General features: G+C 42.3%; 1 protein-coding gene across 2 annotated transcripts in view; it reads left to right on the top strand.

Annotated features, from left to right (window-relative positions):
• The window catches only part of RAPGEF5 (Rap guanine nucleotide exchange factor 5), a 155,532-nt gene that overhangs the window by 92,638 nt on the left and 47,218 nt on the right, over positions 1–15,676 (top strand). For both annotated transcript variants that reach the window (XM_021538260.3, XM_085567928.1), the window contains exon 11: positions 261–349. In XM_021538260.3, the coding sequence (XP_021393935.3) occupies positions 261–349 (89 nt within the window). The remainder of the gene's footprint in view (positions 1–260; positions 350–15,676) is intronic.

Raw genomic sequence — 15,676 nt, 5'->3', positions numbered from 1 at the left:
GGCCCGCGGCCCCGGCAGGGCGATGGCCCCGGCGGGGGGAGCTTAGGGCCGGGCGGCGGCGCGCAGGGAGCGGGCGCCATGGGCAGCGGCAGGGCGCGGGTGCCCGAGGCGCTGGCGGGCCGCGGCGGGGAGCGGCCGCTGCCCACCTTCGACGTGCCTTACTTCAAGTACATCGACGAGGAGGACGAGGAGGATGAGTGGAGCAGCCGCTCGCAGTCCTCCACCGAGGATGACTCCGGGGACTCTCTGCTTTCCGACAGATACGTGGTGGTGTCGGGGACGCCGGAGAAGATTTTGGAGCATCTCCTCAGCGACCTGCACCTGGAAGCCGCCCAGGACAAAGAGACGGGTAAGGAGCGAGCCCGGCGGGGAGGCGGCGGCGGCCGGGGATGGGGGAGAGGCGCCGGTCCCGGTGCCGGCAGAGCGGCGCGGGGATCGCTCGGGCACGCCTGGCCGAAAGCCGCTGCCAGCCGGGCGTGCAGCGGGGGCGAGGCGGGGAGGAATCCCCGAGTGTGGCGCGGCAGCCGGGCGGTGGCGGAGCGGCACCGGCCCCGGGGCAGGAGCGCCGGCGGTAGCGGAGCCGCTCGGCAGCAACTTGAACCGCTTTGCCTTCGGCTTTGGCTGCCGCCGGGGCAGCGCCGGCTGCGGCGGGCTTTGTACAGCACCGTCTCTCTGCAGACAGGGCTGCCATCCCTCGCAGCCTGCAGCTGTTCCTGTATCCATCCTGTATCCGGATGCTTGCAGCGCGCCTCACCTCCTGACCAGCCACTCGTTTTGCCACCACCCCAGTACTTCGGCACATCTGTTTCATTAAAGCGGTTTATACATTTCCTCATAGCCCGGGGAACACCGTATCGCCCAGTGCTCTAGTTATTTTTCTTCAACCAGTGATATTTCATTCCAGCCTAGAGCAATTTTATATGAATGGGGCTACTTGACATGCATGAAGTTTAATTTCCAGCTGGATCTCTTGGCTATATGCACATCTTCTTGTCACCAAGAGCTCATGGAGTAGTTTATTAGAAGTGCCTGTAACCTGCAATTCATAGATACTTTTAATGGAAGCAGCCAGGCTGGTGAGACTTTTGGAGGTCCTGAATACTGAAGAGGAGAGAGGGTAGGTGGCCGCCAACGGCACTCTGTATTTGGTCATTCCCAATAGGCTTAAAATGCATACTCCTGATGCCTGTATATATCTTTCTCTACAAATGAGATTACCGAGAATAAGCACACTTTAATCCTTTAAATGTCTGAAAATATAAATAACAACTGTGATTCCCAGAGGAATGTCTCAGAACAAGTCATTAGTTTAAGGTGGGACAACAGGCATATATATTCCTAGTGCTGATGTGTGAGTGCCCCAAAGAAACACATAGTGTCTGCCAGTGATATTATTACAGTGTTCCTAGTGCTGCTTTTGTCTGCCTAGACATTAATATTTAGTGCAGAGAGAGGCTGTGGTTGTTTTCCTTCCACAGATGAAGCAGGCTAGTTATAGGTGTAATTTACTTGAACCAGCTTGTAGGCAGTGTGATGAGGATGCTTCCTTGGTCTTTTAAGGTCAAATATTGGAATAGAATAAGTTTTTTTCATTAATATTTATCACACATATATTGGGGAACATCAACTGCCAGTCTTTATAGTCTGCTTCATCTTATTTTATAAACTCACAATCTTGCTGGAAAACAATGATACTTTCAGTAGTGATATACGTTATATTTTGGTGTTTGTAAAAGCAAAGCACGCCTTGTGTAAAGTGTTAGATGCTGTATATATCCTCCCATGTACAACCTTTTTTTTTTTTATCTCTTTACTCTCTCTCCCTCACATCACAGAGAGGCTGTTCCTAAGCTGGTCTTTTTGTTGTATACGGAGGTCGGTAAATTGTCCTCAAACCAAATGTTAAAACCATTACTTGCTTGGTTCTTAGCAGATGGTAAAGTATTTAAAGGTTGATAAGCTTCCCCTCACCTCTGCCTTATCCTAGCTCCTTTGGAAAGAAACAATTAGGCTCTGCCCTGTAGCCACGGTTAACTGGATCCCAGGAGCAGAACAAAGTAGCTGTGCCTTTGGTTTTTTTTGCCATCACAAAGATGTGTGCTAAACTTGCCCAGCAGCCTTCCATTCCCTCGAGGGTAGTTCCTCAGATACCATTTTCTTCTGACTTGATCAATCTGGTAATACAGAACTTCATCAAAATGAAAGACTTTAGGAGTTAATGTTTCCCAGTGGTTTATGAGAGGGATGCCCTGTAATGGTTTTTACCAGCTTCTTTTGCAGACTCAGTTGCCGTTAGCATGAGGAAGTATGGGATGTTGATTGTGCATATGTACAGCTTTTTGCGTGTACCTGAAGGCATCCTTCTGCCATTTGGGTACTTGGATTTGCTGCGTTTTGTATTTTTTTCTAGTGCCAATCTGGCACGTCTCAGAGAATGATCGAGTTGCAGAGCCCCTCAGGCTTGTGTTTTAGCAGGCATAGCTTCACAGAACATGAAAGGACAATGTTGTTGTACCCAGCTTCTGCTCCTGCTGTCTGTTTGCCAGTTCCAGGATGACTTCCATGGCCTGTTGCTTTCCCTCAAGCCCCAATGCAGTTTCCTTATTTGTGTCTGTAAAGAGCAAGAAAAAGGGCTGTTCTTACATTCGAAGGTGCACAGGGGGTTGTTGTTCTTTTTGACCCCTTCCCAAGGAGGGATGCTCTGCATGTTTTCATTCCCACCCTTTGTATGCCAAATCATAACTGCAGCCCTCAAAGGTTGTTCACAGAAAATCTGCTCTCCTGGGGCTGGCGTGGTCATGGAACACTGCCTTTTCCAAACACCGACATGGCTGAGCCATGGATTGCTCCAGCCAGCCTCCATTTTCTAGCCCAAGTCAGCAGACACCACTTGCACCTGAGAGTGTAAAGCAGGTTTTGGGGCTCATCTGGAGAAAATTTTACTGGTGTCCAACACAGTCTGCAAGGCTTCCTTCAGCTGCTGCTAAACCTGCAACAAGACACTTTAGGCGCTCAGTTTAATAAACTCTGCTATAATAAAGAGGTGGGGACCCAGCCTGAAGAGTTATCCCAGTGCCAGTGACATAGCAGAGCACTGTTTTAGCAACTGAGGACACCTGAAAAGGACACTGCAATCTGCAAAGCTAGACTAGTCTATTGCTCTGGTGACTTCCAGAGGCAGGACATCTACAAAGCCTGAGGTATGCAAGACTCTTTAGGCTTAACTTATTTAGTCATTGTTTAATGACTGAGGGATTTTTGTGATGACGGTGACAGGGAGTATATGTGAGTTCTTGGGATATCACCTTAAATTTGAGCTTGCCACTAACAGAGGCCTGCCAGCATTCCATCTCAAAGGGAGGAGGTTTTCATTTCACTGAGGTACTTCAACATGTTAAATACCAACCCCCAAGAAGACTGTTCTTGTTTCCTGCTATGGCATGGATGGAAATTTTTAATTTCTGTAACAAACAACTTTTCTGAGTCATCTCTAAGGTGGCGGGAATCACTGGGGAATGTCTGCTGAGTGTGCATTTTAGAGTGCAATTTGGGGTTTTAAGAACTGAATAGAGAAACACTTCAGATACATCAGTATCTAGGTGGAAGATGCAAAACACACCTCCTGGGCTAATCCTCATCAAGAGTGGGGATTTGAACAACTAATCTTCAAGAGACCAAATCTTAGCATCTCGGGTTCTCTAATCCCTTCTCATTGACAACACCATTTATTTCAGAATCATTGCTCTTTTATGTAAAATCTTTATTTTTTGGATGTTAGCAGCATTTCCTTCTCTAGATATTATCCCAATGTCATATTTGGAGTTTCCTCCAGCTGGTCTCTGTTCAAACATGCTGTCCTGCTTTGTGGCGCTTACATTCAACATTTGCAGATGTAGTGATCATCACATCCACTGCTGCTGCTCCAGGCCTGCCTGGATCTCTCAGACCATTTCCTTCAGTCCATTGGGTCACCCCTCTCTCTCAGGCAGCTTAAGTAGAACATTGCTAAGTAGAACATAATCTCCCCCACTGCATCTGCTGATACCACGTGTCTTTTACCTCCATACTACAGGATTCATTTCAGGGAATGAATAGAGAAGAGATTAATTTGTGAAGGTCTTTGAGAGCAAGAGGCAGAGGGAAAGTGTGATCTGGAGAAAGGAAATAAACATGGAATGGTACCACTGGAACAACATGGTGGTGTCGGTATTAACTGATGTATCTTTGTAGTGGACTGGGTGAAGGGGATTGTGACAAGGGGGAGGCATGACAGTTTTGTTAGGCTATTGCAGATGTTGGGGTGGCAAATGATGGAGGGCCTGGAGAAAGATTAAAGGGACAGAAAAAGAGGACAAATCCTCATGACATAGCTAAAAGAATGGCAGAAAAGTATAAGTATGGACAGGATTTCTTTAGACTAGGAAAAGAAAGGAGTAATGACTTCCATACCTTGCTATGTCACCTTATCTGGGAATGTGCATGATCCTTGGATTAGTGGGAACTCTCCCCTGTCATACAGAAAGAGTTTTACCTTTAGGATTTTAACATACCACCTTGGAGTGGCCTTCAGACCATGTCTATTTGTCCTAGAAGTCCTGTGTAGTAAGAGTTACTTTTGTTTAACACATTCTGTTTCTGCACTGCACCAATGACACTGCTGTGCTGTTGGGCAGTGGCACCCTCTGTGGAACTGTACATGACCTTGGAGGGGAATGGTACTATCCTGCATGAGCTGACTGTAGTCAGCTGCTGAATGAAGTTGTGAAAAAGGGAGAAAAAGCTCTGCCTATTCTAGATTGTCTTTTGTTTGATATTCCAAGAAAAAAAGGTCTGGTTGCTTTTGATAATTTTTTTCTTCGTTATGAAGGATGTTATTAGGTTTTTTGCTCACTGTCTTTTCACTGATGATTAAAAGGTGTTGAAAAATGTACTCCTGTGACTGCCACTCAGTCAGTGTATGTGTATCTGATGCATGTGGACTGATGTCAACAAGAATAAATACTTGCCTATCCAACACATTGTGATCTTACCTTCCAGGTTTTAGCATGGAGAGAATAAATGCTTGCTAACCTTCCTCTTAACAGTCCTTCATAATGAAATGTCATATTTTTGAAGGATTTTGTAAACCTTTCCTTGAAGTTTTAGGAAGATTTGGTAAAATAAGTGGGCTAAATGCATATTACTGCCATGCTTATAGGAGGGGAATAAGATTTAGCTGAGCACATCAATGTAAGAATAACAGAAAAGATAAAAAATATTAATATATATATATATCAGTGTTCAATATGAGAGAACCTGGGGAGGCTCTTGCAGAGGACCATTGCTTTATGCAGTGTGAGTCTAAGCTATCTCTAAATTAGGCTGTCAGTAGAAGTAGGTTTAGAATAAATCAATAAAATGAATAGTAACAAATCACCGGGATCAGATGTTATTCCGTGCAGATTTCTAAAGGAACTCTGATATGAAATTGCTGAACTCCTAACAGTGGTGTGTAATCTATCATATAAAGCAGCTTGAGTGACAGAGGAAGGTGGAAAATGTGATACCAATTAAAAGAAGTGGTACTATTTGAGGAGTGTCTAAGTAATAAGGTTGTCATTTTATCAATACATTATTCTAGCCTAAATTGTTGCTGGAGTTGAAAGAAGCAGCTCAGCCTTTCCCAGCCACTCTTGCCACTTGTACTTCTGTGCTTCTACAGTCTGTCGTGTGATTCTGTAGCAGATCCAAAGCTGGTCCTATTGATACTAACCTAGAAGATATTAAATTATTGGTTTTAAGATCCACTTGATCTGTCAGTGACATAAAATTTGCTCCCCTGACACAGGGAGGGTGGCAGGGAGTGAGAAGAGTGCAGGTGAGGACAGCAGCTGGACTTGATTGCAGGAGTATGATCAGATGCAAAATTTCATCATGAAGTTATGAATTTGTGCTGGAAAATTGGGTCTCAGTACAGTAGATGCAGAAGGAAGAAATGTATACAGAAACATACTGAGAAGAAGGAAATGTGGGGATTATTTTTTGCAGACCTTTCAGATCTTGTGTATCCTGTAGGGCTGTTAAATGTTTGAAAGAGCATGAGGATATACATGATCTGGTGTGCCTATATGTTATACTCATATTTTCAAAATGCTTTTGATAAAGTCCCTGGCCAAAAATCCTGAAAGATATTTAAGGATCATTTTCATCAGGAATGATATGCTTTTCAGGACTGATAATTACTTAAAAGAGAAAATGAATGAGGAGTAAATTGTCTGTGTTTAAAATGGAGGGAATTCTCCATTGAAGACTGGGTGCTGCTGAGTGTGATGAAATCTGAGGTAACAGCACGTGCTTGTATTATTAAATGGTTGAGTCTCCTGATAAACAAAGCCATAGTTTCACCTTTGGTGGCCATGTAAGATGTTCTTGTATGCCCTGTTATCCCTATATCTGACTGCCTGTTTGAGCTGTTGTGCTATATCAGGAAGCTGATCCAACTCAAAATTAGTCTCATGAAAATAGTAAGAATGGGGCAGTGTAGAACTGGGAAAATAAATTGGGAGCAGGCCCTCAAGCCAGCCCTATGGCTGCTGAAAGATGAAAGGAATAAAAATCTGTGTGACTGCAGGTTAAAATTGCAGATGGGAGCCAAGTTTGAAAAATGCAAAGTAATGTGTTTTTCTACCATGAAGAATTGGAAATTCTTATTATACATTCAGCAGGGTGCTGACTTGACTATTATCATGTAGAAAATAGGTCTATGGAGGTAGTGTGGATAGTTCTTGGAAATTTTTGATCAGCATTGGTTAAAAAGGCAAGTAGTATTTAGGGTAATCAGGAAAAAAAGCCAAGCAAGAGCTGCAGTTATACCATTGTGTAACTGTTAAATATGGAATGTATAATATGATTTCTTCTTCTCTCCCAGCTCAGGTTGAAAATAAAGTAACGATCAGCAAGGGTGATTAGAATTATAGATTAAATACATCTAAGAATGGTCTAGGTCTGGTCATCGTAGGAAGGCAGCTTTTGGTAAAAGAGATACGTGGTGACCTACAAGACTATTAATTGTGTGGGGAAGGTGAGACGTAAAAATTGTTCATTGTTTCTTATGATGAGGCAAGTGTTTTGTAACACAGTGAATTTGGTTTATAACTGACAAAGAGAAATGGTTTTACAGTATAAAGCACAGCTAAACTGTGGAATTCCTTGTTGTGAGTATTCTGTGGAAGCCAAAATTTGAAAGGTTTAAACACAAACTAGGCAAAATCCTGGCAAAAACTCCATCACTGCAGTGGTATCAATATGTTTTCCCATTTGGAAAATCTACCCTGCCTGTTGCTGTAAGATAGGAGGTTGTGTCTGAGGAAGATAACTCTGTTTTTTTTTTTTTTTAATTTTTATTTTTTTGTTTTGTTTTGGTTTGGTTTGGTTTTTTTTTTTTTTTTTGAGTTATTTTTCTTCTGTTGGGCATCCTCTATCAAAGACCTAGTTCTTTTTATGAGGATCTTTGCTCTGACCCAGAGTATTGCATGCAGCATATTGCAGTTTGGAAAGAATTAATCAGAATCTAAGATTATAGTAAGATAGGTGGGATAACTGATCAAGTTGTTGGTTCAGTTTGCAGCAGAGTGGCAGCTGCATTTTCTGCTGAATGGCATGGTGGAACCTGAAGCTGGGACAAGAGAAGCTGGAGCTCTGGGTAGCATGAAATAAGCACCAAGGCTGCCAGCAGTGACACTGGCTTCTCAAATGGGAAGGTATGGCATTCTCTAACTGCACTTTGCCGTGCTAGCCCATCTCCTCTTCTATGCTTGGCTTGATCTTGTGCCAAGTAGATTTAGGTAACTTAATAGGAATTTTTTTTTCCTCTTTGATAGGATTACTTTCTGTCACAGTAGTGAGCTGAATCAGCTTGCAGAAGGAGCATCATGTCTGGGGCTCACTACAGACAGACAGACATGCTGCAGTGCCAGAGATAATGCAGCCAACAAGGGGAATATGTCTAAGATGCTCTCTTGTGTCAGGAGCTCAGACAGTTTTTTCTGAGAAATGAGGACACGGAAGCTGAAAAGGGTTTATTTGCACTTGGGCACTAAAACTTGTTTGGGCAAACTTTTGTAAAGGCAGAGTCTGGGAATGCTGCTCCTGATTGTCCCGCTGTTGTAGCCAATAACTGGGAAACTAGAGTCAACATGGGGAATGATAAACACTCTTATGCATGATCAGGACTCTTTGTAGATACAGATGGTATTTTTTCAGTTCATCGCTGCAAGTACTTTATGCTGTGAGTACACTTATCAAGTTGGAGCCTTTCTGAGAGAGAAAGTAACTGAGGTAGCAATCAAAAAACACATGGTTTCAGTGTGCCAGGGAGCGAAGAGGCACTTTGTGCACTGCAGGCACCTAAATACATTGTTTTGGTACTCAATGCAAGAATACCTACTAGAGCCCCAAGTGTTTAATGTTCTTTGTTTGAGCCAAATTTGCAGAAGAAAAAGCTACCATTCTATATGACAGCCAATTGTCCTAGTTTTCTTAGTTTTCTCAGTCTTTTCCCTGTAATTCAGTGATTCATTATTGCCTGTTGTCACCTTTTGCTATGTGAGAAAGTGATAAGGAGCTGTCATGAAAGCCTAGTGTGAAACCATTTATTATGAAGATGTGCATTGTAGACAATATCAGGGTCTTTGATGAACTTAGTTGTTTAAGCAGAAAAGATTTTGGAAGTGTAGGTCTATCAGAAGAATATTTTTAAGGGTAAAAGTAATTTTATTTTGACAGTGGGAAAGGCTTCTAATTCAGAAAATGCAGAAAATGTTCATTTGTTGTACTGCAAAATAAACTTGGGTGATAGAAGCAATTTGATGAGGTACCTGGAAGATAAGGTGTTATGACACTGTGAATTTGGTAAGGTTGTTGGAAGTGTAACGCTGAAGACATTTAATCAGTTATTTGTAACATCCCTTTTGCTCTCATAACATTGGCAATCTAGGTGCTGTAACTTCCAAATCAATGGAGAAAGTATTTCAGATACGTGAAATTATATATATTGTCATATGTATATTTATAAATAACCAGATGCATTAAGTAGCTGAGAGACATGTTTGTATATTTGAAAAGCATTTCTGTAGAATATTTTTCAGAATGGTGCTTTTGATAATTCCTAGTTGTCTGGTGGTACTAAGCCAAGAAGTAAATGGAAGGGATAAAAAATTATTAGAAGACTTTATAAAAATTCTTTCATTTTAGTGGTAAAAAGAATAGCAAATGTTGCTTCTTAGTTTCTGTCTTAATCTGGATCATTTTCTGATCACGCAAGTGTGACCGGTCAGTGTCGAATGTAGCAGAAATAACTTGTGTTTCCCTGGTCAGAAGATTTAGACTGAGGTCCACAAAGTCAAAGGGGAAAACTGAATCACTGAACAGGGGTCATGCCAAAGAAATGTCTCTCATCAAGAGACCTGTCATCTTAGATATACGCCAACAACTTGTGTTGATTCCCTGTCTGGCTCAAATAATACACAGGAGGTTAGGTCAGTTCCACAGCTGCAGGTCTGGAGATGAAGCAGGCCAGGTACCTTCTGTTGCAACTAAAGTCATACTGCCTCTAGTGAGCCATGAGAACACCAAAGAAGTCAACAGCCGCTTAGCAAAATATCATAGCCAAATTCTGAAATGAATCTAAACTGTGGTAGCTCTTGCTGACTTCTGTCTACTAGAGATCCATTCCCCTGCAGAAATTTGATCAAACCACCAAGAACATGATAACCTCTGCTGCAGAGGTGACACAGCTTTCTAGATCTTCTCAGCCTCCAGATACAGCCCTGCTTCGTATTTTCCCAGAATGTGGCTCACTGAAGCTGACTGTAAAACATGTACAGTTATCTAAAAAGTGCTGTTTCTAGTAGATGAAAAGTGGGACCTGATTTTTAAGAGAGTAGCATAAGAGGAATAGCAACAGATGGTGTGTGGGCTGGCAGGTCAGTTAGCTGTGAGAGTAGGAACTGGAACTGTAAAAATGAAATATCAATGTTGCTGCTTCTTATAAAGTGTCCACACATTCTGTTCCTTCAGCGGGAGCCCGAGACCACCTTGTCCTTCAGGAACCCCAAACATGGGGCCCTTCACCACAGGTCCCCCACTTATTGTTCTCACTGCTTAGTGTTGCACTCCTTTTCTTCCTTAAGGCCTTTTACTATCCAACCCTGGTCTGAAAGCTGTTGAAAAGCTGTGCACTGTCATCCAGGTACTCTTCTTTGGTCACACCAAGATTCCCCAGCTGCTGACCTCAGTAGGCGTTTGTACATTAGTGACTCCCGTGTTGCCATTAGCACTTACTGTGATGGTTGTTGAGTTGGAGCCTTGTTCTCAGGATACAGCAAAGCATTCCTTCCTGAAAGCAGGATCTGTAATGATATAAAACTCAGAGATGGTGCTCTGAAATTCTGATTTTTAAATGTATTTTTCTTTTTTTGAATAAGGCTTTTATGGAATGGGGGAATTTTTTTGTAAGAATGCTGAAAAGATAAAACTGTATCTTGACGTGCTTGCTGTATCTCTGAGTCCAAGAATACAGTTCACGCGCTGTCTTCAGAGTTTGAATTCCAGTGTTTCCAGTGCTCCAAGTTGCTATAATACAATGATTTGCTTGTGAGATTAGCATTTTCTGAGGAATATAAAGAGCGCCTTCATTGCCCGCCCACAGGGTGGAAGGATGGATTCACTGCAGACCTGTGCTTTGAGGTTGTGTATTAAAAATCTGAAAGAAATCTGTTCTTCAAAGCGGCTTTTTTCCCTCTTGTGAACTAAATTTACTCTCATGCTGTTAATTCCTCCTTCCCCCGCAATCCTTCTTAACATGCCCTGAGTTCAAACCGTTTCACAGTGCTATGGAAGTAGCAGCCTTGGTCTTTTTGTGAGCAAGAGTGGGACTGGTTTTGGCTATAGCCAAACTACAGTGATTGTTACTTTACTAGGCTCCCTGTCATGCTCCCTGTTACTGCTGTTAGGTGATGCTTGGTTGTGCAGTGTACTGATGCAGTCCTTTTCTTTCCCACTTTACTGCTTTCTGTAAATCCCTAGGCTCAGAGGTCACCCGGGGAGATTAAGAACAAAAAGCCACAACCCAAGACCTATTTGTGAACCTTTAATTGGTATAGATTTCTGCCTATTTCCCAATTGGCTTTTTGTGGGCTCTTAAGACCTCCCTTAATAGCTGGGAACCCTGGGCTACATTACAGCACAGAGTGCCTCTGCTTGCTGTGTTACTGAATAAACACAATTGCTTGAGAAGGTCTGGGGCCTTGGCAAGCTGCTGCCAGCACACTCTGGATTACCAGGTGCAGCAGAGCCAGGCTCTGCCCTGCCCTGACAGTGGCTGCTGCCTTTTTTTGCATGTTCAAGGGCAAGGGAGAAAAAGAGCAGATGAGACAGCAGCTGCTAAAGGCCACATTTGCTGTGTGCTGGAAGGGATTGGCTGGGTGTTCTTCTGTGGTTTTGCTAGGTTTTGATTTTAGTGGGCAAGGGAGAAGATTGGCTGTTGGATATAGAAATAGATGGTTGTAGTAGGAATACTTTTGTGAGAGAGGAGGGGCCTATCTAAAAAGGAGATAATGGAGCAGAATGCATTGAGCATAAATTCAGAAGCTCTGTGCTTTAACTGCAATTGGTAAGCTCATAATGCAGGTTTTAAATTGCTGTTGCTTTTTTTAGAGGGAAAGATTTGGTATTACTTAGGATGTATAACATCTTTTATGAGAGTCTATGTTGTTGGCATTGGAGACAGTCCTGCTTGTTTTTTTAGAGTAAATTTTGATGCTTTCAAAGATTGAAATAGGAGCAGAATTACAGCACTTTGACAGTCAAAGGTTTTTCATGAGATGTCAGTTACCCTCATGGAGTATAGCTGGCACTGACAGAAAGAGCTTTTCAGAATAGCATCGGTTACTGCAATAAAATCCATTACTTGTCCCGTCTTGTAGGCAAGGTGAAAAATATGGATGTGAGCTGTAGCTGTGGCAGCAGCTCACACCACTATCTCCCAAGCCAGGCTGAGATCATGAGATGACCTTGTCTTAGTTCAGAAAAACTTATGAGATCCTTCTAAAATCAAGATCATACTGACATGAAATACTCTGACATGAAAATGTGATGGCTACTAGGACACTGAGTGCAAAAACATTTTGGGGAAAATAGATGAATGTAAAAAAAAGTGGCAGCATTGATGAGTCTAATTTTGATGGAAGCTAATAATAAAAAATTTTGGTTTTCTTGCTATGGCATTTGGCATGAATTGTAATTTTATTCCTTTGCTTGAACTTGAGTTTTGATGGAGATATAAATGTCAGAATGAGAGATATAATCATGGAGAAATCATGCTGTCTGACTTGTGACTGCTGGAGGCTTTTATACTTCACGTTTTATTGCTTTTCAGTTTCTTTCCTTTTTTCCTTTTTCTACACACTGCATCCTCCTCCTGCCATTATCCCTCCTCTTCCTCTCATTGCCCATAATGCTCCGCCAATTCCACAAGCAGCCTTTCTTTAACCCTCTTCAAATCCATATCTTGGAATTTAGGGCTAGTTGACCTCTCTCTAGGAACCACTGCAGTTAAAACCAGAAAGCCAGATCTTGGTTTTGTTCTTTCCCAGCCACGAATTCAGAGCCCCAGCATAAATACAATAAAGAAACCCTTGTTGGATTTCATTCCCTGCCCCATAGGAGCCTTGTCCATGGGATTTTGTTTGTTGATACTGTTAGTAACATCATGGGAGATGCACAGCCACAAGCTGGAAGCAAACAAACGACAGTGAAAAACAACCACAAACAAATAGCATTTGTCAGATCCCCACTGTCAAAGGGTTTTCATTGAACCCCTTAAAGCAGCAGTGGCCATGTAGCCAGGGAAGCAAAGGGACACTGTCTATTCCCTCCTTGCTCTCCTTGCACACGGTAGGGCTCCTAGGCCACAGTAGCTTGTGGATGCCTTGGAGGCTCCATCAGTGCTGGGCTGCTGATGAGCACAGAGCCCTTCCCCAGGGCAGTGACACCTGGGGAGCCATTGCCATCGTGGGACCTCTGAGGTTTGCTGTGGGCAGAAGCCCCAAAGCACACAAGGAGATTTTGGGATGTGATCAGTTGGGAAACCTGGGCATGTTGGACAAGCAAAGTCTAAAGCTGTAGGCTGGGGGAGGTCTCTGCCAGCTGAAACTGGGCTTCTCCCATTGCCAGGAAGGCATTTTCCTGAGCTGTATGTAGTATTACTGGCTTACGGAAATTTTGTTTCCAGCATGATGGCCCATCTCTCCAGGCAAATATGTCATGACCTGACCTTGTGCAGCTTATGTAAATACTTTGAACAGTTTTTTTTCTTTGATGTGTGAGTACAGATCATGTTATTATTAATGAGAATCTAATCTCCCTTCTGGAGTGAGGGTTTTGACATGCAAATGGGACATTTGATGTTACATCATAGTTTAATTGATAGGAAATTTGTTCAGGGAGCCAAGGTTAGTAAGATGTAATTTGGGAAGTTACAACTATGTTCTTGATTACAAAGAACAATAAATATTTGATAACAGTTTTCTAAAAGCATCTGGAAAACAAGAAAATGCCATCAGCTTTGCAAGAAACTGCTGTACTATGTTTTCTTGACAAATGGAGAGGATTCTGATCTTCCTGGAGCTTATGGTCGTGTAGGTCTGGGATGAGGGAGTTTACAGCAAACGGTAGAAGCAAGTGCTCAGAGTGCTGCTATTTGTAGTGTTTGAAAGAAAGGCAGCTCCTCTTCTGACCCCCTGTGACTTAGGGGAGTCCTGGGTATGCATCAGGGCAGACAGACCAGGAAAGTCTTGTTAGACCATACACAAACTCCACTGAGGTGAATGTCAGAGTTTTGTGTCCCCTTACTGCAGAGAATGTCAGCTCTGTACAATCAAGCTCCTAATGGAACAAAAAATTTCAAATGGGAAGCAAATGCAGCACTTCCTCTGCATTTGGCTTGACTATTCACGATCTATTTACCTTTTAAAATTCAGACATAGGCATGTGTGTGCTGATTTATTCCTCCTTGTAATTGGATACAGTGATTAAATGAGCCTGCATATTATATTTCATTGTCCTTCTGGGATGTGGGCTACTCTTCAGAACAGCAGCTCCTAATGGAATCAATTTCAGCTCCTGTATGCTTACTGTAATCGGTGATGTGTTTCTAAAAACTGACGTGGAAAATCTCTTTTAAATATATATGAAGTTCTTATATATGAAGTTCTTATATATGAAGTATTCATTTAGCTGAAGGGTGGTATGTAATCCTCAGAGTCTTCCTTTAAGATGCTTTGCTACCTTGTTTGACAGGCTCTTTAGGAACAATAAATACATGCTCACTATTTTGTAACCTGAAAGAGGCTGTAGGAAGTGTTGCACCTAGCAGAAATGTTTACCAGGCTGCAGCCATGGTAAAGTGATTGCAGTCTGAGACTGTCATCACATAATTGATGATTTCCCATGGGCTAAGCAGTGGTGATATAGAAAGCATACTGCTTCATAGTAAGAAAAAATTATTTTTTGTAATAGCCTTTAATGACTAATTGAATAAGCAAATCAGTTTAATAAAAAAAATCCCAAGAAATTATGCTGTTAGCCTATTTAATTTGAAGAGGGTTTGGAAAACTGATAGGCAAAGGCATTTTGCAGTGGGATCACCATCTGACTCACATTTGAAGGCCAGCAGCATTGGTGTTTGCATGGGATGGTGGATTTACCTGAGCCCATATCTGCCTCCTTTCCTCTATACACTGGCAAAATACAGCACATTCTATGAAGACTGTGCTGGCACTTAGAGCCTAAAAAGAGCTATAGAAATGAAGGATGGCAGTGAGCACGAGTCACAGCCAGGTGCTCCATGGTCATAGAGCAGATGATCCAGGAGGCACTGTTTAATACAGTGGCTTATCTGTTATTGCAGGTTGTGATTTTTACCTTTGTCCTTAACATTGCATCAGATTTGTGTATGCTTGTGCAGAAAGGTGGGGTTTACATGGTAGCCAAGGAGATTCCTCTGTGCCCTGTGAAGTCCAGGAGACAGCTGGGTGTCTTGATGAAGGGCTAAAAATTGAACACTTTCCATGAATACAGAATGCATCTCCTGCATTAGATGCTTTTCAGGGTGTATGAAAAACACAGCATCTCATAAGACTTGGAAAAAAAAGACACAAAGGAAGAAAGCTGGACTTTAGCAGTCCAAAGTTCTGCCTGAAAGCTGTGTTTTGAATCTCTTTCTTTCTTTGTGAAGGAATCAATAAATAGCACTAAAAATCTGAAATAATGGCAAAAATTAATATAAACCTTTAGAAAATTACCCCACTGTGCTTTCATCTATAATTGCTTAGTATTTCCCCTTTATTTAACTGAAATAAGCAAGGCCGTCAAGTAAAAAAACCTGAGTAATTATTGTACAGTTGAACCAAGGATCTAATGCTGAATGCTTTACATTAATGAATGTAAATAGTTTGAAAAGTATCAAAATAAGGATCTTGTATCTTAAAAGTGTAGTGCTGAGATGCTCTGTATTGCAAGCAGCCAAATTGCACACAAACACAATTCAGCTGCCACAGAAAAATATGCCCATGCAGGTGTTTTAATGCTTACAAGCAGCTGAACTCTGGATAATATCTGTTCCTCATGTCTTACCCTG

The sequence above is a fragment of the Lonchura striata genome, chromosome 2 (genome assembly GCF_050655825.1).
Source record: "Lonchura striata isolate lonStrDom1 chromosome 2, ASM5065582v1, whole genome shotgun sequence".
Lineage (NCBI taxonomy): Eukaryota > Metazoa > Chordata > Aves > Passeriformes > Estrildidae > Lonchura > Lonchura striata.
This window is presented reverse-complemented; position numbering and strand designations above follow the sequence as displayed.